We start from the raw sequence: 27,435 nt of genomic DNA, 5'->3' as shown, positions 1-27,435 counted from the left end.
TACCAAGGTCTTTCCCAAGTGACTCCCTCAATGCCCAGGTGCTTTTTGTATTGTTCTTTCTTCTTCTTCTTTTGCACTCTGTGCATTAGTTCACACAGAAACTCTCCATTCATTAGTCACTGGCCTGGCTCATGCCTGATATATATAAATTGTAATATATAATATCCCCCCCTCCCCAATCACACAGTGGGTTAAACCACTGAGCTGAACTTGGTGACTCAAGGGTTGGTGGTTCAAATCTGAGGAGTGGGGTGAACTCCTGCTGTTAGGCCCAGCTTCTGCTAACCCAGCAATTCGAAAACATGCAAATGTGAGTAGATCAATAGGTACCAATTCAGTGGGACAGTAACAGTGCTCCATGCAATCATGCCAGCAATATGACCTTGGAAATGACTACAAACAACGCCAGCTCTTTGGCTTAGAAATGAAAATGAGTATCAGCACCCAGAGTTGAACACAACTAGACTTAATGTCATGGGGAAATCTTTACCTTTTTAAAATATATAATATATAAACATTTATTGGGGCTCCACGAGAAATTTTTGCTTCAAAAAGGGCTCCGCTGTTGGAAAAGTCTGAGAACCTCTGGTCTACATTATCTTACCTGGCAGTGTTTGACAATTCAAACCAAAAGTCAGAAGCTTCCCAAGTCACAGTTGAACTTTCCTCACTTAAGTCATCTTCATCAATTCTGCTCTGCCCCCAAAAGTGCATATTTAATACATAATGTGTACTGAGTCAGACACTCATTACAATAATGTATTCTTAGTTGCCTTGAGGTAATGTTCATGTTGTGTGCCTTCAGTTTGACTCCAATTTATGGCCATCCTTCCATAGGAATGTCTTGGCAGGATTGAATCAGAGGAGGTTCACTCTTGCCTTTCTCTGAGTCTGAAAGTGTAACTTGCAGGAATTTAAGTGTGACTTGAGCTGGGATTTGTCTTCCAGAGTCCCACTCTCAAACCATTGCACCACATTGTCTCTTGTTCCTATGCCTTTGATAAATATATGGGGCTTGGAACAGCTATTTACCGACATCTTACCAAAAATGTCTGAAGCACAAGCCAGGCAACAGACCCTATTTGGAGTCTGCTGAGATCTTGCAAGACTTGGGGAGATGTCTCTTTAAGGAAGACTTCCCATTCTCAGTCAGCAGGTCCCTGACTCCCTCTTGGCACAAACGCCTTTCTTCATATTCTCAGTTGTGATGGATATTGTGTACTTCCTTTCTATCAGCACATCCCAAAAAAGGAAACCAGAAAAGTAGATACTTAAGAAAACGATGCTAATGATGAAAAAAAAAACCTACATCCAAAAACTCTAATAAAAAGTGTAGATAGGAGTAGCCATGACAATAAAGATGTTGAGGTGTTTTGGGGTGTTGGGAAAGGCATTTAGGGCTTTCCCTTTTTTTATCTAGAAAAATGATGAATAATGGAGAACTTGACAAAGATATATACAGTTGTGCTTCCTGGCTGGCAGACAAACTGTGAGCACTGCTTCAAACAACACATAATTAAACAATGATAAGCCTAGTGCATTTGCTGCCTGAGGCTGAAAAAAATGACATACAGGGATCTCCCCATTCCATACAGAGAAGACATTTGGACCGGAGGAGGAATCTTACTTCGGTGCAGCCAAAGGGATATGCCTCCACCATTTCTGATTGTTGTGTCATAAGACAGAGGTTTATTTCTGCAGCTGAAATAGGTGTTCCCTTTGTAAGGCCCAAAGCGAGACAAACAGATGATTTCAGAGCCCACCTTATGTACCATTATATAGGGTTGTTTTCTTCACATAAACAAATGCTGATAATTTTCTTTAAAGGACATCCTCTCTGCAATCTATCAACATTTTCAGATTGTCTTAGGAAATGTCTTTGTTCTGACCTATTTATCATAGCAGACAGCAGGTTCAATGTATGCAAAATTAAATCAACAGGACCCTGGAGTGTTTACATCTGAGAGTCTGTCACTTTAAACAAGAAGCATAATCAAGACATGTAATTACATCAAGGAGGACACACTTTTTTCACTTATGTATTAGAACATAGGATGGGATCAGGAGACCTTTTTGCTTCCAAGTACTAGAAGGTTTATTATCATTATTATGATCATCATCTACATCATAGCTGCATGGGAATTTTGGGGCTGCAAATCAGCCCAAGTGGGATCCACAGCTCTGTCATCTGAGAAAGGGAAAATGAGGAGGTGGGATGGAAGCTCAAAAGAACTGTCAATGCCAGTGCTTTCTAACATCTTCCATTTGCAACAGGCCACATTCAATGGCCATGAACAGTAAAAAAAAAATGTTGCGAGAAGAGATGGGTGTGGCCCCTGGCATCGTTGTTGCATGCCTTCAAGTTGTTTCCAACTTATGGCAACTTTAAGACAACCTACCGTAGGATTTTCTTGGCAAGATTGTTCAGAGGGAGGTTGTCATTGCCTTGCTCTGAGGTTGAGAGAGTATCATTTGTTGATGGGTTTCCATGGCTGACTGGAGATTCAAACCCTGGTGCGGCAGACTCCTAGTCCAACATCCAAGTACTACACTACCCATGATATAAGGATTGAGACACACAGGCTTTTCTGGATGGGGTTGCTGTCCCTCTGAAAGATCAGATCCATAGATTGGAGAGTGATCTTCGGCCCAGCACTGTTCCCAGGAAGCCAAGTTGCTGGTGTTCCCAGGAACAACTTTGACCAGATTCAGATGGTACATCAGTTACACCTTTTCTTGGGGAAAGAAAATCTGGCCACAATGTTTCAAGCTTTGTTTACCTCTTGATTAGTTTACTGTAAGGTGACTACTGCAGAATACATTTTTTTAAAACAGAATTCAAGAGTCATGGCACCATTGTTACAAATGTAATAATTAATGATGCCATTGAATTTCAGGTTTAACCACATTCAGAGATGGTATAAACTAGGTTTCTTTTACATTTCACCTTCCCGAATCCCACAGCCAGCATGACCAATTAGGGAAATTTGTCCTCCTTGTACTGACATCTTTTGAGTATGCAGATTTGTGTTCTTTGTTATCCTTGTAGTTTCCAGATGAAATGTAAAAGCTCTGTTTGCAAAGTATATGTGCTCTATTATTTTACTTATGGAATCAATCAGATTAGAAGTTTGGCTCTCAAACCAACCAGTCATAATATGAGGACATTTTCTTCTCTTGACTGGTGCTGCTGCTTCAACTGATATCTCCGTGTCACACTGCTATCGTAAAGCAAGTGTAATAACACTTAAATAAAAGTGTCATGACAAGTGACATCACTCCCAAAAAGCATTTTCCGGTGATAAAGTTACTTTGAATTTTAATAACAGAAAAACTTTAATCCAAATTTAGACAATTGTATTTGAACTTGGCAAACCAATTATAATTTATAAATGAGCCAGTTTGTTTATTACTTTCAAGAGTCAAGACCTAGGTTACTTATATCCACCAGGTTTCACGTTACCAATACAATATATCTCAATCCAAATGCTTTTTAAAAAAAAGAATATTGTATCATCAAGCCTTCAAAAAGGAGAAATGTTGAAATTTGACATCAGGTTCAAAGGTAACAAAATCTTTTATTGATTTATTACAAGGCATGTAAATAAAATGTTGCTTAATCCAAAAAGATATCATATAGAAAACAGTAATAAAATCAACAATTTTCTTAGGAAATTACTTAATAAATATATTTCAAGACTACATCTTCCCTGCCCCCACCCCTTTCTAGAGTTGACCCATTAAAAATACAATAATTAAAAGATAATAAATACAAACAGTTATGGCATAATACAAACATTAGATTTGAGCACAAAATGTCTTTGTGGATTTTTATAAAAGATCTCCCCTGTGCCTCAAGATTGGCATTTTGCACTTGATTTTCTTCTATTTTCTACTTCTTTAGCCTTAGAGAGAGAAATCCCATGTATAATAACACAGAAAGTTGCAGTACAGAAATACATCCTACAACTATGTGTTGGATTCACACCTGTCTTTTTGTAAATGGAAGGACTCCTTCCCTTTGCAGAAAGTATGTGAGCACAAGACCCTTTTCATTCTTCTCATGCTTTAGACCAGTGGTTCCCATCTTGTACTCCTCCTGGTATTTTGGATTTCTACTCCCAGAAGCCTCAGATACCTTGGCCTGATATTTTGGGATCTGAAAACCAAAACACATGGAAGACCAAAGTTTGGGAACTATTGTTTTAGAATACAGCTCCCACAATCTGTATTGACTGGGGTTTCTAAGAACTGAAGTCTAAAACATCTAGAGAACCAAAGTTTCCACATTGCTTTGCTAGAAGAAAGGGAGAATGAGGAACACTGCCATCCAACCCATTCCTTCTGGCACCAGCAAAGCTTAGAGTCCAACCTTATGTTTTGAACCCATCTTGGAAATGTTGCCTTTTAACTACAGCTGCCAGACTCTCTTGGCTGACATGGCATCTAGTTTTTAAAATGATTGGATGATTGAAGATGTAAACACAGTTCTTCTAGGCATCATCTACTATTAATTAAACTTAAACTAGCCATAACCTAACCCATGTTATCCATCTCTCTCTATTATTCACATACAGATCCATCCACCATATTGTTCCATAACAGTGGAACTCTCTGTATGCAAAATTTCCCTTTGTCCAACCACTTGAGAAGCTAGATGCTGTTGATAGCTTTCACTTGGCCATTGGAGCAAATGATATTGTAAAACAGATTTTCCGCTGTTGGCACTTACAAAAATCAACTAGTTTACAAGGGAGAAGGCATCTCTATCGATTCCCTTTCCCATTTCTTTGGCTTATAGAAGAAATAGCAAGAAATAAAAATGAGAATGCCAAGCCAATTCTCCAAATGATGCTTTTTGGTTTGTAGGCAATTTTCCAAAAGGCAACAAGGAAAATAGTTTGTTTTTGTGAACACATGCTTACATTTGGAATGTTCCTGTGTATCAGATAAGACAAACACATTCACACCCAACACATTCGCACCCCTAAACAATAAAATAAAACCAAAAAAAGTATAAATGGCATTTCTTTTCCCATGCATGCATAAGACTGTGCTTATTGCCGGCAGATTTTGTCACAATAATCACAGTTGTGAATCCAAGTCAGTCTTATATTTCTTGTTGATCAGTCTAATATAGACTGATGTATTGTTTGAAATTGAGTCAAATAGTGTTCATGAAGGTCAACGTCTAACATTTCTAGAGGACCGAGAGATCATGGCAAGACTTGGATTTCAGTTTGAAGGCCATGTTCTTGTTCTTCTTGGCTACGATTTTGCCCCAGAACCGCCTGGCTTTCTTAGGGATGCTCTCCCTCCTCTTCTGATATGCCAGCCTTTTTTCATTCTTCTCTTTGCTGTCTCTTCTTAACCGCACTTGACGCACGATGCCTTCAAACAGCTCCTTCACATTGTGCTGCACGGCTGCTGAAGTCTCAATGAACTTACAGTCAAACACAACGGCACACGCTCTGCCTTCTGCAAAATATTTAAAGAGGTGGAAGTCAACATATTATGCATAATGCATACTCTCAAGAAAATGAAAAGCACATATGTAAGTGATTCACAGAAACATACAACTGGTAGTGGTACAACTGAAGCACCAATTCCAATTTTGTCCATTGAGATGGCATACCAGTGTTCTCCAACTTGGCATTATCTAGATGTACTAAATTCCACCCTCACCATATGGCAGAATGTTCCTCACCTGCAGGTGATGTGATATTGTTTCCATGTGTCCATGTAATATTTACACAAAGATAATAGTGGGATTTATCACATGGAGTTGTGTCCATGTTTTGCATAACTTAGTCTGTTTCTGCCAGTTACAAAGATGGAAAAAGTGGTATAAAGGACACTTGATTTCTCCTGACTCATTGGTTTCTGAGAATTCTCAACCTGAAATTTAGGAGTTTATCGCACAAAGCAAACAAATCACAATTGTGTCCATGTTTTACATAACTTAATCTGTTTCTGCTAATTACAAAGATGGAAAAAGTGGTATAAAGGACACTAGGGGCCCCTCCACACACCCCTATATCTCAGAACATCAAGGTGGAAAATACCCACATTATCTGAGTGTGTACTCAGATAACCAAGTTCAAAGCAGATATTGTGGGATTTTCTGCCTTGATATCCTGGGAAGGGCCCTGGGATCCCCAGTCAAAGATACTGTTGTTTTTCCATAATTGCGAATTAGTTGCCTTGTGTGATAAACTCCTAAGAGATTTCTGAGCTTGGTTTCTAAGATTTCTTGCATTTCCAAACCTATAAAGAGTAGAAGCTTGCCTTTTGAAAACACTAAAGACAGGACTCTTAGAATGTAGAAGAAATAGAAAATTCAATATGTACACGGTGGTGTGAATTCAGGATACATATAGCTTCAGTCAAGCTTTCTTGATGAAAGCTTCCAACCCTAGTGATGCTCTGACTTCATTAGGCAACTTGCTTTAATAAAACACAAGTTAGATTCCACTCATGTTCTTTCCTCCATTTTATAGTCTGACATCAGGAGTATTTTGTGCCAAGAAAATTAAAATTGCAATCTTCAAACGCAGGCTATTAACTAGTTTTAAAACTACATTTTGAAATCCACATTGTGCAGATTTTTAACATGATTTTACTCTTTTAAGAATAGCCAAGGTTAAAAGAACATATAAACATATCCTTTCAGCTTTAGCTCTTCATTAAAGAACTAAATCATGTTCATGAACAAAAGAGAATTAGGGGAAAATAAGGGAACAGTATTAAGGCAAATGGATACTACAGTGTTTACAGGAGAAACACTCCTGTAAACAGGAGTGTTTACAGGAGTGTTAACACTCCTGACTTTTAAAATATGGAAGAAAAACAAATACAGATCAACTGGGATCGCCTATCTCAGCTGTAGCACTTTAGCTAACGCCAATTATGAGTGGTTTAGATATCTCTGTGAATACAACCATGAAGAGAATTTGGCTTTGGATCTCGGCAGTGGCAAGGAGGGCTTCCTACAAATAATTTACACAAGTATAGCTCTGCTTTCTTGCATGTTTCTGGAGATATGGACAGGATTTTAAAATATTATTACCTCAAGAAATTCCCAGTGTTCTAGGTTTACATTGGTACTGAATATCTTTCATGGGGGGAAAAAGTGGGTACTAGAAATAATATCATACGAAAGCTGACTGGCACAACCTGGGGATCACAACCAGACACAGTGAAGACACCTGCTCTTGCACTATGCTACTCTGCTACTGAGTATGCATGCCCAGTGTGGAACACATCTCACCACGCTAAAACAGTAGATGTGGTTCTTAATGAAACATGCCGCATTATCACGGGGTGTCTGTACCCTACACCACTGGAGAAATTACACTGTTTAGCTGGTATTGCACCACCTGACATCCACCGGGAAGTAGCAGCCAATAGTGAAAGGACCAAGGCAGTGACAGCTCCAGCTCATCCCGTTTGGATATCAGCCAGCATGTCAACAACTTAAATCAAGAAATAGTTTTCTAAGATCTACTGAGACACTCGCTGGAACACCTCAGCAAGCGAGAGTCCAAAAGTGGCAGGCTCAAACCCAGCACCTCAATCAATGGCTGATACCAAATGAGAGACTCCCTCCTGGGCACACAGAAAACTGGGCGACTTGGAAGGCACTGAACAGACTGCGCTCTGGCACCACGAGATGCAGAACCAACCTTCATAAATGGGGCTACAAAGTGGAATCCACAACATGCGAGTGTGGAGAAGAGCAAACTACAGACCACCTGCTGCAATGCAACCTGAGCTCTGCCACATGCACAATGGAGGACCTTCTTGCAGCAACACCAGGGGCACTCCAAGTGGCCAGCTACTGGTCAAAGGACATTTAATCAATTACCAAGCTTGCAAACCCCTTCCCTGTGCTATCCATATGTATGTGTGTAACTGGAATTACATTTAAACAATGTACCTGTTCCAATTTACAAACAAATTCAACTTAAGAACAAGCTCACAGAACCTATCTTGTTTGTAATGTGGGGGCTGCCTGTGCTCTGCCAGCAGTTTTTTAATTGTGTTCTATTTTTATTGACTAACGAAGCTATGTTAGTTAATAACAACACCTCTGGATAACAACACCTCTGGATAGGAATTATGTTAAAATAGTAGATCTCAGAAAAGTTATTTTATGGACTGAAGTGTGCATATGTCTCCTGAGAGCTATAAGTACCCCCAAAACAAACAATTTCCAAGCTTGTTAAGCAGCACAAACTCAAGCAACAGCACCATCAGTTGCCATCCAGGGAATCCTACCTGAAACAGAGACTTCCCGGCACCTGACTAGGTCACTTTTGTTGCCCACTAAAATAATTGGAATGTCTTCTGTTTGGCGTGCCCGGCGGAGCTGTATTCTGAGCTCTGACGCTCTCTCAAAACTTGCACGGTCCGTGATGGAATAGACGATCAAGTATGCATCTCCAACCTGCATGCAGTGTTCTTGAAGCCATCCATTTTCACCCTGTTTTTTAAAAAAGAATTACATTCCAGGTCAGCGTATTCTGAATTTCTTATCTGGTAAATCTGTGTCTTTTGGAAAACAAAAGCAATAGTATTAATGGACCATACACAATATAATCATCTCTGGCAATGGTTACTAGTAATTCATAATAGAATCTGCAATAACATATTCTATTTTTCTCTCTCTACTTTCTCTTTCTTAAATTACAGTTTGGATGGGTAGGTTGAGTCAGTGTTTCAATTAGCTGCTGGTATTTTAGTGAATATAGTTTTAGGTTAGAGTTTTAGTGCTGTGTTTGAACTTTGCTTTAAGACTTTAGTCTTATACAGTACATGTCTCTGTGTATCTTTATATATTATATTGTTTCTTTTTTATTTTAATTTTGCTTTGTATCTTTTTCTAGTAACATGGTCTATTATGCTGTTTGTATTAAATAAATAAGTATATAACATGAAAATAACCAGATCATATTGAAATAGTTTTTGCAGATCTCATGTATCTCAATATATGTAGTTTAGACTTTTTATATGTAGTCCATGTTTACATTCAGGGCCAATGGCAGCTCGTGAATTCAGGTTTTAATATAAACATTGATGGTGTTACACAAGGTGCTGAAACTCAGTTGGGAAAGGATCCAGCACATTGGAGAGTTCCCCTAAAGTCTGTATGAAATCTGGAATGGATGCACTGTCCCATTCACATTGCCCCCAAAGCACCCCAACAAACAAAAACAGACTGACCAGCACAAATATCATTTCTTTTGGGAAACCAATCTTGTTAGGACCTGATATAATATCTGCTGAATTTGGAGCCTGGAATATTTTTTTAGCAATAATTTTACATGTCGGAAGTTACTTCTTAGGAGAGTGAAGGGGTAATGATATAACAAATCTATCTTCTATTGTATCTTGACTCTGGAAATGCCCAGAAATACTGAGCTGCCTCAGTACTTGATTTCCATTAAGTTCAATTGAAAAAGAAATAACCATTTGTTTTGACCCACAAAATTAAATGGGCTGAAGCTGGATTACAAAAACTCTGGGAAAAAATCTTATCATGATGCTTTCCTCTGCTTTTTCTCTCTTTAAACATAATTCCATTATACTTGCATAGTGTGTCTCCATTTGCTCTATTGCTCACATGAAGAAAAGGGAAAGTAGAATATCTGAGGTTCATTTTAGCATTCAGGGGAGCTCCCAGTGGTGCAGTGGGTTAAACTCTTGTACTAGCAAGGCCTGATGACTGAAAGGTTGGCAGTTCAAATGCAGAGAATGGTGTGAGCTCCCATCTGTCAGCTCCAGCTTCCCATCTGGGGACAGGATGGTAAAACATCCTTGCAGACGACCAATTCTCTCCTACCAGAAGTGACTTGCAGTTTCTCAAGTCGCTCCTGACATGGGAAAAAAACCCTTTAGCATTAAGGCAGACAACTTGCAGGCCTACATCATAAATCCCGCAAGGTTCTCTTCCCAGTCCTTCACCTCAAACCATGCCATTGAAATTTGATGGCAGATCATGCTGTTGAATTTCAGTGGTGACAAGCACAGCTCTTTCATAAAAAGCTTGTTTGAATGGTCTTTCCACTAAACCACGCTGTTTGCGGCCAAAATGAGGAAGTTTGGGGCTTTTTAAATTTTAAGTGAAAACGTTTGAACCTGGTATTAGAGATCTCTTAAAGTTATGGAGTAATTGACTGATCCTGGACTATGATTTTGAACTTGCATGATTTTAACTGTTGTTTTAACAATCTATGTTTTATTGCTGGTTTTAATTGTAATTGTTATTTTTGGGAATCTGTTTGTTTGTTGGACATCGAATTGTTGCTGGTTGTGAGTTCCCTTCGAGGTGAAAAAAGCAGGGTACAAGTATGGGAAATAAATAATAATTAAATATTTCAACTTGGTCTAACCATGTCTCAACAAAGCATAACATGTAGAACAGATAGGTTTAAATTTATATATAGATTTTCGATATTTACACACTTACTTCTTAGATCTTTCAATCTATCTCTCAATTTGTATAGATTGATAATCCCTGAAAATCAGTCTCCTGAAGCAATGTCTACTAAATTTCCTACAAGCAAAATGACCTTGCACATTACCTTGTTTTCCCACATGTCGATGAGGATGACTGTTGCGCTTTCACCGTCTACCAGTAAGGTCCGTTCGTATGTATTTTCTAAAAAAGAAAGGGTAGAAAATAGACTCAGTACTGCTTTTTCCCCTTTTTAAATCCCAGATTGGGAGAATTGTAGATTGGTGTACATAGAATTCTACATCAGGCAGAAACTTATCGGTTTATGGTTGTATAGTTCAGTTGGCCTCTATATTGATTCTGTAGCAAAAAAAAGAAAAACAGCCCTGTTATATCTAATAGAGCACACGAAAGAACTGGGGGATGCATCCTAACATTCTCAAAATACTTGTTCTGCTCCCAAGTCTCCTTTCACTCATATCACTCCAATGTACAGGAGCACCTGGTGACACAATGGGTTGAACCCTTGTGCCGGCAGGACTGAAGACTGACAGGTTGGAGGTTCGAATCTGAGGAGAGTGCAGATGAGCTCCCTCTGTCAGTTCCAGCTCCCCATGTGGGGACGTGAGAGAAGCTTCCCACAAGGATGGTAAAACATCAAAACATCCAGGCATCCCCTGGGCAACATCCTTGCAGACAGCCAATTCTCTCACACCAGAAACGACCTGCAATTTCTCAAGTTGCTCCTGGCATGAAAAAAAAAAAAAACTCCAATGTAAGAAAATAAAAATCAGAATTTTTTTCAAGTTCTTCTTGACTTCTTGACAGAAGCCAGATGCAAAAAATCCAAAGCTTTGTGTATTCTATTGACAGCATAGGAGTAATGGCAATATATTATAATGTTTTTCCTCATCTGCTCTTTCTTTTGCATTTCTCGCCCTCACTGACTTCTACACAAAGAGCTATGAAGAATGTGTGTATTTTTCTTTTATTAGTTTTCATCTTGAGCAGTTGGAGAAAGAAATCTCATATACGATCTTGTTGTGTTTGTCATTCAAATAGCAGACTCTGGCACAGTTATTATAATTTCCATAAGCTATATGACCACATAATTTCCACAAAAGAAACAATGAAGTCTTTAAGAAAAATGATCACAATATTCATTTCTTTTCCTTTTCTTATTTTTGGCTGGCCTTAGCATTATCCTAAGAAAGGGAAGACGACATCCCACTGGAAGAAATAAACCAAATCCTGAACGTTTGACCCCATGGGAGCTGTAGACAGACGTACAGACTCCAGCTGGGCTTAGTAATGGAAAATATTTGTTTTTACTCAGTGTATGGATGAACACACATTGCTGCTGCAAGCAATTCCAAACAGTTTTATCCAGGGGCAAAACTGTATGGAGACTCCAAATTTTTCAAAAATAGAGTGGAAATTACCATACTGAGAGATAAAGTAGCAACCATAACATAAATTAGTGCTTTTCCCTAAATAGAACAAATTTGTAAAAAAAAATGGATATAGCTATCTATTACTTACAAGCTTCTATTGTATATTTTGCAGCTTTAGGGCAAGGATTATGTCCTAAAGTTGTCATATAATTCATGGAATATTAAAGGCTCATATATGAAGCAACATAAACTGTCCACGTATGTGATACGTTGGTCCCAAACACAAATTCTGTCACTCTTGAATCTTCCAACTCCCAATACTATTCTTGCTGTTGCTTTTGTTATTGCTGTTGTTTTTGTGTGTTGTTATTGTGTGTTTTCAAGCAACCCTAAAATGAATCTATCACAGGGTTTTCTTGTTTTTTTGAGAAAGGGGGATGATTTTGCTTTCCTCTGAAACTGACAGAATGGGACTTGCCCAGGGTCACCCAACATGTTTCCAAAGATGAACAGGAACCTGAACCCTAGTCAGTTACTATTATTTCCACCATCTTTATTTGTTCACCTACGTTCCCCCCTCCAAAAAGGGACTCAAAATGGCTTTTTTAAAAATGTTGGAAATAGCAACGTTCTCAGGCCTCAACTAGTTATTTATTATGTATGTAATTGCTTACTGTATTGTATATGTATGTATTGGTTTGCAATTTTACCTTATGTCTTTGTTGTGGGAGGGGTTGCAGACCATGTGATCAAAACTGGGCTTGTTCAGGACTCAGACTCCATTTTTCAAATATTACAGTTTAGACTTCAATGCAGGAACAGGATACTTTAGGTTTCAGTAGGAACAGTATGCTGCACGGAAGCCATTAGATTCCCCTGAACTTTCAGACTAGCCAGAGACTCTATTAGACTCTTAAAACAGAGAGATGCTTTGGACTGTTATTTCTAAGGAAGAAGCCCTGTGTTACCTACACAGAGAAACTACTTCAAACCTACTTGTAACTGGACTGATAAGCAAAGTATCGGGATGCCGAATACATGAAGTTTGTTTCTTGGGAGCATGATTTAAAGGCAAATATATTTTAAGGGGGAATAGATGTTTTTGGACAACTAAAGGAACACTTCTGAAACTCTGCTGAATATGTGTGTGTGTGTGTGTGTGTGTGTGTGTGTGTTTGTGGCCAATGGTTTTCCAAAAGATTATGAATCCTTTTTCCCAAATGGTTATGGCGATTCACATTTTCAAAAAATACTGATTTTTGAATTATTTTTCACCCCCAAAACAGACCAAAAACACCCCCAAAATACTTGCAAACATGGCAGTTGGGGTTATTGACACCCCAGGTGCCCCGTCTTCAACAAAAGCAAACAAAGTCTAGCAAGTGGCACAAACAGTAGTTCATCGTTGAGGCTTGCAGGGGGACTTGTGGAGCCGCAACAGTTGATACTTTCCCACTCATTGTAAATATAGGAGTTCCCCAAACTCTACTGGTGTATTCTCCTTATGTATGGGAAGCTCTCCCATACACCTGAATGGTTCACAGATGAAAACTGGGAAATATGTGGCAAAGCAACATCAGAGTGTGGTCAAGGGTTAATTGAGACAGTGCCAACCAAATCAGGATAGTTGAAGGGTATGGTCTCACCTGGAATTAGTATACAATGGGGCCTACCAATTCTACCATTCTGAAGTTACATTATACACAAGGGCTTAATAGAATGGTTTCCCTTACATAAAATGGGAGAAGTGGAATTAAATAAACATTTTCAAGTAATGGATGGTTGAATCTATAGATGCCAAATCCATGGGTGTTGAGATAATATACCCCTGTTGCTTGCATAACACCAATGAAACACAGTTTATCTCCTTCAGACTGAGGCTACAAGTATATATGTATGGCTTCTTGTATCAAATTTCTTGAACATCTACTTCTCCCCTTTCCATTCCACAGTGGTTGTTGTTTGCTGTTTTAACAATATATGTTATAAGATAGCAACACCAGAGGCACTCCAGCTGGCCAGCTACTGGTCACAGGACATCTAATCCATTGCCAAGCCTGCAAACTTTGTGTTTTGTTTCTTTGTTAAAAAATGCAATACAACTGTTTGGTTTGCTCCTGACATGATAAATAAATAACAATCTATGTTTTAACAAACAGTACTCAATTTAATGCAACCATTTCATGGAGTTTTCTTGGCCAGATCTCCTTCTAAGGTTGAGAAAGTGTGAGCTGGCCAAGATTCCTTGGCATAACAAGTAAAGGAAACCTAATGCCTATTAGCTCACATAATGATTACAACCCAAGGCTCTGGTTTTAAACAGGCAACACACCTTCCCTCTCCTGTGTGTTTTTTGTAGCATTTTCTCCTGTTTCTTATTTTAAAAAACACCAACAATTCAGGAAGTTTCCATTTTTAATTGCAGTTCCCAGAGTCCCTGTGCCAATGTGGACACTGGTCATTCAGGCTGAAGGATGTTAGAATTATAGTACAGAGAAGTAACTTTTTCCAAGCTGAGCTCAGTGAGCCTGACCTACCTCACATGGTAGTTGTTTGGATTAGTCAGAGTGAATAAAAATCCTGTACACAAAACTACTTCAAGTTATGTGGAAGAAAGGTATAACTAATAGATTGAGCACACAAAAGAAAAACTAGTCAATCAGAATTGTCACAGTTTTTGACAGACAAGTCTTCCGTAAAGCATATTTCTAGCCAGCAGAGCTTGACCTTGATCACACCATTTGTTTTATTTGATTCTTTCTTTGTTGCAATTGACACAATTCTGGAGGCTATATGATATGGTATTGGGTCATGTGTAGCATGTGGGCTAGGGACCTAGCCCATTATTGAGGTCAGTGTTTCCCAACCTGTGGGCCGCCACCCACCGGTGGTCTGCAAGACTTAAAATATGGTCCACGAGACATGCAGGGAAAATCAGCTCTAGATTATTAAATATGGTTTTCTATGGGTGAGCAGATGGCGACTAATGGATGGCATATGTTCTGTATCAGAAACTAGAACCAATGTGGTCTATCCAATGCAATTTGCTGAATCAGCACCCCAAATAATGAAACCGAATCTAAAGTTCACCAAAAACTGATTCGTAACCCTTTCGGTACTAATGTTGGAGAGTGGCCCTTGGTCAAGTGGTCCCTGGTCAAAAAAAGGTTGGGAACCACTAATCTAGGTGATGAGGTATTCAACTGTGTGACTTCCATATTTCCTTCACTCCAGAGGTTCCCAACATATAGGTTGGGGTTGCAGGACTCACTGGGCAGGTTATCCGACACTTCAGTTTAATTTCCATAGCCTTGAATTGTCCCAAATTGGCAGAGACAATCCCATTTAATTTTCTGCCACTTTTTAACATCTTTTAAAATGTCCCAGTTTCTCTATCCTTCATCCATTTTCCTTTTTAATCTTCCGCTTATTTCAAACTTAGCTGGAAACTGAATTGTTTACATTCAATAAACTCAGGGTGGGATGCAGGGGATAGGAAAGGGTAGAATTTTGCTCTTCCCTGTAGGCTCAGAGAAAAGCAAACTGCAGCATCCTTGCTCAGCCTGAATGTTCACCATGTTTGCCACCTTGACTACACTCTGGTGTTGCTTAGAAACACATATCCTGGTTTCATTGGTGAAACGTTGAGAGAATGGATCTCATCTGGGCCAGGACTATTGCAACTGTGACTAATAAAGGTTGCGACCTCTTTTTCATATCCAAGTAGTGACTGTATGTGTTTATTTGCCAAAACGTCACTCCTCATGGCCTCACTGCTAGGTACTACCATTAAAACTCTGACAGGAAAATATCTGATTTGTTAGATCACTCTACTGCCATCACAATGTGAAATTATAGAAGGCACCCACATGATGAAATCATCCTGAAGAAGAACAACAACGAAGGGAATCCCTCTCACGTATGTGCTGGAAGCTCCTGCCTTTCTCTGTTACTTAACACTAATCACTGCTTACACAACGGGTTTGAAAAAACCCTTGGCAAGGTGGAACTGCATGACCTACCTCCTAGCACTTCACAGTCACTGTCCATGCTGTCGTGAACACCTGCAAAGATGTTGGCAATAGTTGTTTTGCCGACTCCTTGTTCCCCTATAAGGACCACTCGGTAGTAGCTATTTCCCGATTCAGATGAGATGACGGAATCGGAAGACTCCGATGACCAGCTCCTTCGGTAATACTCTTCAGGGTTGATGGTGTACCTTTTCTGTTGGTTGGACTCATGGGGGTCTCTCTGGACCACCAAATGCCTTGCGTCTGCTGGGATGCTCCAGCGCTGCTGCTGGGATTGCAAGGCACTACTGTTGTGACGCATCGTGACATTGTTCAGAGTCATGGCTTTTGTCCCCTTTTCCTGGTTTAAAAAAAGAAGAACCATGGAATAACAAACATTACTCATGACAACATGGCTGTGAAAAGGCTGGCTACCTTCTTGTGTGTTCTTGAAATGTGGTAATCTCAGCAGTCATATCTCCAGTGGCACAATTAAGAAAACAGTCCACAAACTGTGAAACGTTCCTCCAGTGAAGGGGCAATTCTTGTTCTGAAAGTTGGGGGATAATGATGTACTCATACTGGAGTTTACCAAAGATTTACTCTATGGTTGAAAGTATCTGGAGATAATTCTAAGTACCCCCACCAAATAATAAATTCTAGAATCCCTGAATTATGACATTAATTTTTCACAAGCACAGAGCTTAGAAAAGTAGCTGTTGTTGTTATACATTTATATCCCACAGGATGCAATTAAATTCCAATGTACGCAGACTGAAAATTAAAACCCTTGTGCATTTACAGATGCATATGATATTATAGGGCTCCAAAGTTACATGTTTGGACTATTAATTCCAGCTGAGGGATTCTGGTAACTATACTCCAAAAAGTACTTTTCCAAGCTTTGCAGTTTTGGGTGGTTAATACTGGATACTGTTCTGCAAGTAGCTAATAATACCTATAAGAAATACCCTTTGGTTTTTCCATCATTTTAGTTAACATTGTATACCTGAGTCCCTTATTTTCAGCTCCCTAAAAGTGTCGGGTCCAAAGTCTTGTAATGAGGAAAAGGAAACATTCCAAAGGAGCAAGGACAACAGATGTTATTAAGTTTTTTAAAAAGGCTAATTACTTGGAAAGGTTTTAAAACCAGTGATCTGAGTACTTTCCCCTTCTCTAAAGATGGCTTGTACAACTTCTGGAAAGAAATATTTGGCACTGGAGGGAGGCAATGTTGTGAGGTAATTCCTGGTGGCCAGTATCATCGGCAGCTACCATTTTAAGGAAAGTTGCTTTGATGCTCTCCAGCTCCCAACATGACAGTTATTTAGACATTTTGCTTATTCATGTTGAAGCCTGAACTTTCTTAGTTCACTTCTCATCTCTCTATCTAACAAACAAAGCATTTACTAGGGAAGGAACGAGAGAGAGAGAGATCTGAGGTAAGTTTTTAAAGTTAACATACAGATGGGTCTGCAAGTTTTTCAAACTCTGTGTGTCATTCAGAAAAAGGGAATTTCAAAGAGAGGCTGTGAAACAAATATATTGCAAAGGAAAGCAGAAAATTCTGCTTTAGATTATTTCAAATTCAAAGCATGTATTTTTCTGCATCTTCTGCCACTACCGGCAAAAACACCAACTTTTACCCTCATTTGAGCAAAAAAGTAATGGGATGCTCACACAATACTATCTACTGTACAAAATGAGACAGGTCCTTTTTTATTCAGCTCCTATCAATCTGTAGAACTATAGATGATACACAACTCATCTCTGTATAAGTGACACACTCTCACACTATTAACAACCTTCCTCTAGGTAGTATGGACGAGAACAACACACTAGCATGCCTTTGACTTAATTCACATAGCATGCAGACTTTGTTGTTTGCTTCTCTATACTGCTAAATAGTGCTGATGATTGCTATCAAGGAAATAAAGTTAGATCGGCTGCAAACTTCAAGCTCTCTATCGCTCTACATTTCCCCGTTATCAATTTCCATGCCTACAACGCTGAAGACAAGTAGTCAAATGAAGTCTTGTGAAACCAATACTACCTTGCTGTCTTTCAGAATCTCCTGTCTCAACCAGAGTCAACACTCTTGGTCTCACTCCCTTTGTCAGAGAGTTGGTGGATCTTGAACCAGTCTCCCACGGAAAATCCTTCCTCGGTCTCTGGGGCCGCCTGCCTCTCTAATTCTTTCTCAGCAAACCTGGTTTATATTAAGCCCATCTGATCAGAGACAGGGCTTTTCCGTGACGTCGTTGGCCTGTCCCTTCAACAGGCAGCCCTCAGCTGGACGGAAGCAGGCATGCAAGGGAAAGGGAGGGAGAGCTACCAGTGATAGCAAAATAAATTCATTCGCAGGCAGGCAGGCATTCTTTTCTTCTGCTTCTAATGCTGGTAAGTGGACTGCCCACTCGGTTCCACAAGGGCACCAGCAGAAAAGTAGCCAAACTATATTTCGTAACTCCTTTCCTTTCTGCTAAAGTGCTGTTGAATGAGCAGTCCTTCAATATTACTTTGGATTCATAAACACAGGAAGCAATCAATTGAAATGCCAGGCTATAGTGGGAAATAATAGATAAATAATAGCCCAGCCTACCATGGATCCAGGAACTGTGGGGAGAGAATTGGGGTTCGAGCCTTCCCTCACAGTTGATCTGTCGAAAGAGGATCACAAAGGCTCCTACACAGCTGACTCGTCAGGAATTACTAACCAGAAGTGTCCTAAAAGGTCAAGCCCTAAGAAACATGAAGGCAGCTATTGTTGCTGAGCTTTTCCAGGAATAATAAAGGCTGCTGGCGATTTATCCTGCTTACTTACTTGGAAGTAAGTGACACTGAGCATATGGAGGGCAGGCAGAGCTGGATTTAAGACAAATGAGGCTCTGTGATAGTTAAGTTATGGGGCCCCTGACTTGGGCCCTGAAGGAGGGAGATCCAGTAGCCCTACACTGCCTGCTTTGTGGCACACTCCCATAGACGATCATCTCTATTATATCTGGAATCTCTCTGAAACAGAACTCTTTCAAATGCAGAAGTGCACCACATAAGCAAAATCCATCATATCAAATTTGGGGAAGGGGGGGGGGGAGATGTGTCCCTCCCCCCAGCCAATGGTACCCTGTGCTTAAGCACATCTAGGCACAATAGTAAATCTGGCACTGAGAGCAGGGCACTTCTCAGTGCACACTGTGCTTGTAAGAGTCTTCATATTTAAGGCTATTTGGGTGATACCGGATGGGCAAAGTAATTGCCCTTTCCCTGTAAATAGGCAAAATTACTAATAGTGTGATTGTCAAGGTTGAGATCCCCCACCTTAAAAACAGCTCTGGGATCCCCAATAATTTACCATTAGCAATCCATTAGAATGTTGCAATGAATCACTTTTTATATAAGAGCTGGGCATGTTTAGCCTGCAGAAGAAAAGGCTAAGAGGAGACATGATGGCTATGTATAAATATGTGAGGAGAGGTCATAGGGAGGAGGGAGCAAACTTGTTTTCTGTTGTCCTGGAGACTAGGATGCAGAACAATGGCTTCAAACTAAAAGAAAGGGGATTCCACCTGAAAATAAGGATGAACTTCCTAACTGTGAGGGCTGTTTGGCAGTGGAACTCTCTGCCCCGGAGTGTGGTGGAGGCTCCTTCTTTGGAGGTTTTGAACTGAGGCTGGATGGCCATCTGTCAGGGGTGCTTTGAATGCGACTTTCCTGCTTCTTGGCAGGGAGTTGGACTGGATGGCCCATGAGGTCTCTTCCAACTCTATGATTCTATGTTTCTATGATTCTATAGTTTATCCCATCTGATTCAGAATGCTAAACAAGATCAGGACTGGTAAGTAGTACTTGTGTAGGAGGCTCTCAATGAATACCAGGTGCTGCAGACTATATTTCAGAGGGGTTCAATGGCAAGCCACCTCTGAGTATTCCTTGCCTGGAAAAATTCTATGAAATTAATTGAATTGCTGTAAGTCCACAGGCATCCTACATAACTATTTTTATAGAGATTTCTGGTGTGATGTATGGTTTGAGCATTGGTTCAATTTCCCACTTGGTCATGGAAGCCCACCAGGTGACCTAGGGCAAGTCACACCCTTGGCTGCCAAAAATGTCATGATAGTATTACATTAGGGTCAGCATAAGTTAAGCGATAGTTACACCAGGGATGAGAATTATATAGCCTTCAATATAAATGTTTCTCAGGCTGTCTGATGTAGATGTCCAGCAATGTTTTGTTTTCCGAATGGGTCAGAGACTGATGCCATATTTGGATCCATTGGCTACAACTGTTTTCTTCTTTCTTGGAAACTCACCATGGATCAGAAGATGATGGTTCTTGGGTTGGCATCAGCCTGTGGACTATCACTTTGAGTTCAAGTATTTTGGACTACATCTCTCAGAATCCCTTAACACTATCCATGCTGACTAGAGTTATAGTTCAGTAATAACTAGGAGGGCAGCATGATTCACCCAATCCAATTTGCAATCATGATTTCATCTGGTGTAAGTCATTCCTACTTATATTATGAAGTGTCTCATAGAGAATTTTTAGCAGCTTCACCAAACTTCCATTCCCAAGATTCCTTGGGGGAAGCCATGGCAATTAAACTGATACAAAAGTAAAATAACCTTGTAGTGCAGGTTTAGTCAGCATGTTAAATGCAACTTGAACATTGAATACAAATGCCATTTTGGGGAGCTAAACCACCCATCCATCCACCACATAATCTAGAACAGAAAGAGCAAATATGTTGAGGGAAGGCACTCTCAGATCATCTCTGTATGATTCAAAGCAGCAAAACAAAGTAAATTTATTACAGAGCCAAACTGAACACCATTCCCCCCAATGATAAGTACCAACAGTCATTTTTATGATCAAATGAGTTTTATTCTATGTATTGCAAACATATGTGTAGTATATGAACCCACTAATTTTCTTTTAAAATCAGCCATGCAATACTGTAAGAGTTGACCTTTCATTAAAAAAAAACCCTTTTAGAATTAATTTGGTGTTGCTGAGCACAAAGACTAATTAGATACTTAGGGAACACTTGGTTTTTTTACCCAACTTGGTAGTTTAGTGGGCTTTGCTTTTGATGTTGCAGGTGGTTTTTCATGGCAGCCTGACTGGACCACTGTGTTCTGGAATTAGAAGTTTGTGTACATTTAGCTCTTATTCAATCGATCCTTTTCCCCCTTGGTCTTAAGCAGAACCCTTCCTGGCAGAATAATCTAGTGGTTTACAATCATGAGTTACAAAAAGGCTGAGGTTTCAGGCTACGACTTCCAGAATTGCCAAACAATATAGCCACACATCATGGTAGCTAAATGGCATTTCCTTGTTCAGAAGTGCTATACCACCCAATAGAAAATGTGGGAACTATAGAAGCAAGGCATTACATAGAGAAAAACGAAGCCGTATTAAACTGAGTTAGACTATTGGTCCAAGTAGATCAATATTCTGTACATTGACAGACATGAGCCCTCTAAAATGTTACCCAGGATTCCTTCTCTGTCATACATGAAAATGCCATGGTTCACACCTGGAACCTATTGGCCTTACTTCGAATCATCCTCGATATATTTACCTTGCTGTCAATGAAAATAAGCAACATGTCCTCAAAAGATTTTTGGAGGATGCTGATTTTTTTAATCCATTTCAATCCGGCTTCAGGCCAGGGCATGGGATGGAAACAGCTTTGGTCGCCTTGGTGGATGATCTACTAGGGGAACTAGACAAGGGGAGTGTGATGATGCTGGTCTCGCTAGACCTCTCAGTGGCATTCAATACCATCAACCATGGTATCCTTCTAGAAAGCCTGGTGGGGATGGGACTTTGAGGCACTGTATTGCAGTGGTTCTGGTCCTTCCTCTTGGGTCATCTCCAGAAGGTGGTGTTGGGGGAGTCCTGCTCAATTCCATAGCCCCTGGGCTCATCATTATCCCCAATGTTGTTTAACATCTACCAGAAACTGTTGGGAGAGATCATCTGAACCATTGCCTGAGGGTGGTAATGGACTGGATAAGGACAAACAAATTGAAGCTTCATCCAGATGAAACAGAAGTACTGCAGGTCTCGCGGAAGATCGATCTGGAGATAAGGTTGCAACTTGAGCTGGACGGGGTTACTCTCCCCCTGAAATCTCAGGTTTGCAGTTTGGAAGTGGTTCTGGACTCCACCTTACATCTGGAAGCACAGGTAGTGTGGTGGTGGCCAGGGCTGCCTTTGCAAAATTAAAACTTGTATGCCATTTCTGGAGAAATCTGACTTGGCCATGGTAGTACACACACTGGTTATATCCCGTTTGGACTACTGCAACGCGTTCTATGTGCCCTTAAAAAGTTTCTAGAAACTGCCATTTGTCAAGCAAATGGCAGCTAAATACCTCATTGGAGCTGACTCCAGGGAGCACAACATCTCGCTGCTGAGACAGCTCCGCTGACTCTCAATTACCTTCTGGGCTCAATTTAAGGTGCTGCTTGTAACCTATGAAACCGTACATGGTTTCAGTCCAGGATATTTGAGACATAGTTTCCTACTATACAAGCCGGGTAGATTATTAAGATCAAGTAATGTAACGTTCTTCTCCACTCAGTTCTTCTCCACTCAGCTGTCACTTAACATTGGCTAGAAATGGCACATTCTTGGGCACGGCACCAAAAGCTTGGAACGCTTTGCCAAAAGCGATAAGAGCAGCCACCTGTGAGGTAGCATCTTAGATATGTTAGTCTTGTTATTTAATTTTGATAATTTTACATCCAATATGACTTGGGATTATTTTAATGGGTTATTTTATATTGTTATGTTTTAACTATGGTTGTAAATTGCCTTGAGTCCTTGGAGAAAGGCAATATAGAAATGTCCCAAATAAATAAATAAAATCCAAAGCCCCAAACAGAAGATGAAAATGAGTCTGAATACTATACATCTAACCACAAACATCACTTCCCCTATAAGGAATGTGTGTTCATTTTATTATAATTTATAAAGATAAAATAAAACAAATGGCGGTAAATGTATTTAATTCATTTATGTGAAATGTAGTTGCCAGATTGAAAACTGGAGAGGACTCCTCTATTTTATTGGGTAAAAGGGGAAAATTCAGCAGGTGTTGTTTGCCATGCATCTAAGTGACAAGCAACAGCTGCTGAAATTTCTTCTTCTATAAAGTAAAGCCATTTGTGGTAAATAATCTTCCTCCAGTTTTCACTCTGCCAATTCTACAATTAATTGAATGGATTTACTGTAGTTGAGCCTAACTATTGTCTCTAGGCCAACTTCTACTGGAAGCTGTCTCTTGAGTTGCAGTGGAAAACAGAGAGATTCCTAGAAAGACATATTAATGAAATTCCCAAAACATAGAATCATAGAGTTGGAAGAGACTCCAAAAGCATCCCAGTCCAAGCCCCTGCTGTGCAGAAACACACAAAACACACACATGCACCAACAGATGGTTATTCAGCCTCTGCTTAAAAAGACTCCACCAACTTGCAAGTTAATGATAATAATAAAATAATAATAACTTTATTTATATTCCACCCTATCTCCTCGAGGTTTTGCAGTTTAAGGAGGGATGCTTTCTTAGCCAGAGAGTACTTGTGCCTTAGCAAAGTACAAATGCTAGGATTTTACAGAATGCAGCTGTTGTAGTTAAAGTGGCATCACAGTGGTTTAGTTGTGTAGTGTGAAAAGGACTCTTTAGTCTATCTGTTGGCCATTTGTAGAATGTATAAAAACCATGTTAACAACTCTCCATAATAATACAGCCAACAGGGCATATCTAAGAATCCGTTTTTCCTGAACAAGGGGTGAACACAGCCTGTACTTTCACATAAAGGACACAGTCAATAAATGCCAGCAGTACAGTACTTTTGGCTTTGTTCCCACCCAGTTACGCCAAAGGAGTCAGAAATGAGCGGCGCTGCAAACAGCACAAGCAGAAGTCACGCATGTGGAGAGGGACACTTGCAGACTGAGCTGTATTCTCCTCAGTTTGCAGCCCATTCTTTTGAGTGATTTGTCAATTGATTTTGGAAGTACATAGCACTCCCATTCAACATAAACACTTCTGTCCTACATAACATTTTTTAAAAAAATCTCCATTGATTCTTGCAGTGCCATTTTGGATGTGGAAACAAAAAGCTTTACAAGCTTGTAACAGTATTAGCAAGAGATAATAATCAAGAGTTCTTCTAGCATTTCAGTCCCTACTCTTATCAAAATCAGTGTAATCCAGTATTTTAACTTCTGCAGAGTTTGGGGGGCACTTTTTGGCTACATCAGCTTCTAAAAATCCCTTCCAATGAGTCATGTTATCTCATGAAATGTCCAAAGTATGGCGGCCTTGGTTTATAATTCTGACTTGAAGACTTTCATGGCCAGAATTACTGGGTTGCTGTGAGTTTTCTGGGCTGTATGACCATGTTCCAGAAGCATTCTCTCCTGAGGATGGCAGGCATCCTCAGAGGTCTCACACCCAATTCTGACTTGATTTGCTCTAAGACCCATTCATTTTTTTTAGTTATTCATGGTAGTTGTAGAAATCCTCTCCAACACCACATTTAAAATATGCTGATATCCTTCACTTTCACTTTTCTTCACTCTCCACAACCATACATAGAAACTGGAAACACTATGGCTTGCTTTAGTATTTCACAAAATATCCTTCAACTTGAATAACTTATCTAATTCCTTCATGGCTGCTTTTCGAAGTCCTAACTTTAATATTCATCTGTAACCCTGCTTTTGAACTCTTTTAGTATGGCTTAACAACACCAACATAGCCAGATATTGAGGGTGCAACTTGAGCCTTGCTCCAAACAAGGAAATGCCTTAAAAATAGGACAGAAGAGGATATAAAATTGGCAGAAGCTATTTTTATGTAAAGATTAAATTCAGGAACTGCTGCAATCTACTAAGAAATAACTTACTTTCTTTTTTGGCATAAGCTTTAATGGACTTCAGTCATCATCTAGTGGACTGGAGATCATCATGGTTTCTAGAACATACTGCTTATGGCACGTTCATAGCATGTAGCCATCACGGCTTCATCCAAAAGAGTTCTGGGATTTGTAGTTTGGGGTGGAACTTGGAATTCTCTAAGCTTATGAAACTATAAATCCCAGGATTCCATAAGATGAAGGCAAATAATTAAAGCAGTGTCAACATGCTCTTATTAAAAATAATGCTCACTGGAGCAGTGTACAGGGAGCCCATGAACCCCGTTATGCCAGTTCCACTGGCTGCTAGTCTGCTACCGAGCACAATTCAAAGTGCTGGCTATAGCCTATAAAGCCCTAAATGGTTCCAGCCTAATGGTTACCTGTCCAAATGTATCTCCCTCTATGAACTATCTTGGAGGTTAAGATCATCAGGAGAGGTCCTGCTCTTGGTTCCATCTCCCTCGCAGGTGCGAGTAGTGGGGACGAGAGACAGGGCCTTCTCAGTGGTGGCTCCTTGGCTATGGAACTCCCTCCCCAATAAAATCAGATCAGCACCCTCCCTCCTGGTCTTCAGAAAAAAAGTTTTAAAATGGCTATGGGATTAAGCCTTTGGACAGTAAGCAATATAAGAAATGATCACGGATTTTGTGCAATTGATATTTGACATTTGGAATTACCTTGGATCATGATTTCTGGGTTATGTGATTTTAAAGTTTACGGTATATTAAAATGTTTTTAACTCCACATTTTAATTGTCTAAATGTTGTTGCAATTTTATGATCTATTTGATAGTTATATGTTATTGTTGCTCTATGTTAGATTTTATATGTATGTGAAACATTAAATTTTGCCATAAATATGTTGGAAACCGCATTTAGTCCCCCTTGGGGTGAGAAAAGTGGTATACAAGTGAAGTAAATAAACAAACAAACAAACAAACAGGTGTGAAAACACATATAAATACTTGTAATTCCTTCTTGTTTTTGCTCCAATGAATTAAGCTATCCTCCTCCAAACTATGTACAGGAATATATCTCATTATGTTGATCTGGGACAAGATCCATCTGCTACCCAATAGTTTTTTATGGACAAGGTTTAGGCATTTGTTCTCCTTCTTATAATTATTCCCTTTGAGCTAGACATGGATTGAAGAGGCCTTCAGCTGGTGGACACCTTCAAGCATAAAGCTATCCTTTATTAGCCTTTGAAATAGAGGACTATCCTCAAATAAAGTAGGACACATGGTCATCCTATAAGATGTGAAGGGCTTAGATATTTAAAAGATAAAGAACTTTTATTATATTTGATAATAGTTTTGAAAGTAGTTGCGCTCTGAATGCTTAGAGTTTCTATTCCATTTGCAATGTTGTTATCTCAAGCAAAGAATTAGAAGGGAAAAATATACTCCACACACAATAATGGCAAACACTTTGGAAACACGGTTTGATTCATTTTACACAACTCTGTCAGGTCATAAAAGTACAACTCAACTTAACAGCAAAATGGCTCAGAGAAGATAAATATATCTTTGTGATTAAGTATGGATAACACACACTCTTTAAAATTCCACCACTGCAGGCTGATCCTATTTAGCAAAAGGGGTGGAAAATATTTTGCTCTTCTAGTTTATACAACTCCACGCCTGTGATTTCTAACTCCAAACTACTCACCAAACAGACCAAAAGAAGCAGTTTCCTGAAGACATTTGTTTCCCAAACTGGGAGAATGTCTAAACATATATCTATGGAAGGATTAGACTTGCCAGCCCATATTCCACAGTGCTCAAGGCAACTTACAAAGGTCATGTCTTGGTGTGAAGGCACCCTGGGTAATAGGCTCCCAGGCGAACCTACTCCTGTAGCAGTGAGTATCACTAGTTTCAGCTGGAGTGGTGGATGGTAAAAGCCATCATTTCAATTTTCCACAACAGGGTGTCATTTGCAGGCAGTGCTGGAAATTGAAATGGTAGGCAGCTCAAAAGGTGCAATGCAGCTTGGACTACAGGGAACCAGCCCAAAAATCTTTGTCAAAGAATGAATGAGAAAACTCCAAGAGAACTCATCAATGGCCTACTTGGGTCTTGTCAACTCAGGGCAGCAGCCCGTTTTTATTGAAGCTGTCTAATTCCCAGACCATCTACTCTAGTGGTTCTCAACCAATGTGGTTCCCTATTCCAGTGAATCCCAGATGTTTTGGCCTTCAACTCCCAGAAATGCTAACAGCTGGTAAACTGGCTGAGATTTCTGGGAGTTGTAGGCCAAAACACCTGGGGACCCTCAGGTTGAGAACCACTGATCTACTCCAATCTCCAGAATGACAGGGAGGAATATCAGGGCTAGGTGGCATTTGTGTATATGTATAGACACACACACACACACACAGATATGTAATTTCTGGGATGCAGGGTTCCCATGCAGCCCATTTTGTACAGAATATCTCTTATTTGGAGTTCTAAAGTTCAGTCATACACAAGGTGATGTGGGATGCCCCAAATCTTGCATCTGAGGGAGGATAGCAGTGGCATTGCTGTACTGACCCACAAACCTTTAATATATATGCAATATATATGTCAGGCATCACCTGCACACTTATCTACTCGAACAGGCTGATGCTGAGCTCCAGATAAAAA

General features: G+C 39.8%; 1 protein-coding gene across 1 annotated transcript; it reads right to left on the bottom strand.

Annotated features, from left to right (window-relative positions):
* Nucleotides 1–3,558: 3,558 nt before the first annotated feature.
* GEM (GTP binding protein overexpressed in skeletal muscle) lies at nt 3,559–18,204 on the bottom strand. The gene is made up of 5 exons (XM_060775609.2): nt 17,917–18,204; nt 15,876–16,224; nt 10,587–10,663; nt 8,281–8,485; nt 3,559–5,478 (listed from the first exon to the last, which is right to left on the bottom strand). The coding sequence occupies exons 2-5, from the start codon at nt 16,204–16,206 to the stop codon at nt 5,201–5,203; spliced, it is 891 nt and encodes a 296-aa protein (XP_060631592.1). The 5' UTR covers nt 16,207–16,224; nt 17,917–18,204; the 3' UTR covers nt 3,559–5,200.
* Between the last annotated feature and the right edge of the window lie 9,231 nt (nt 18,205–27,435).

This window comes from Anolis sagrei, chromosome 4 (assembly GCF_037176765.1).
Source record: "Anolis sagrei isolate rAnoSag1 chromosome 4, rAnoSag1.mat, whole genome shotgun sequence".
NCBI lineage: Eukaryota > Metazoa > Chordata > Lepidosauria > Squamata > Dactyloidae > Anolis > Anolis sagrei.
The sequence above is the reverse complement of the archived record's forward strand: the minus strand, read 5'-3'. Positions and strand labels throughout refer to the sequence as shown.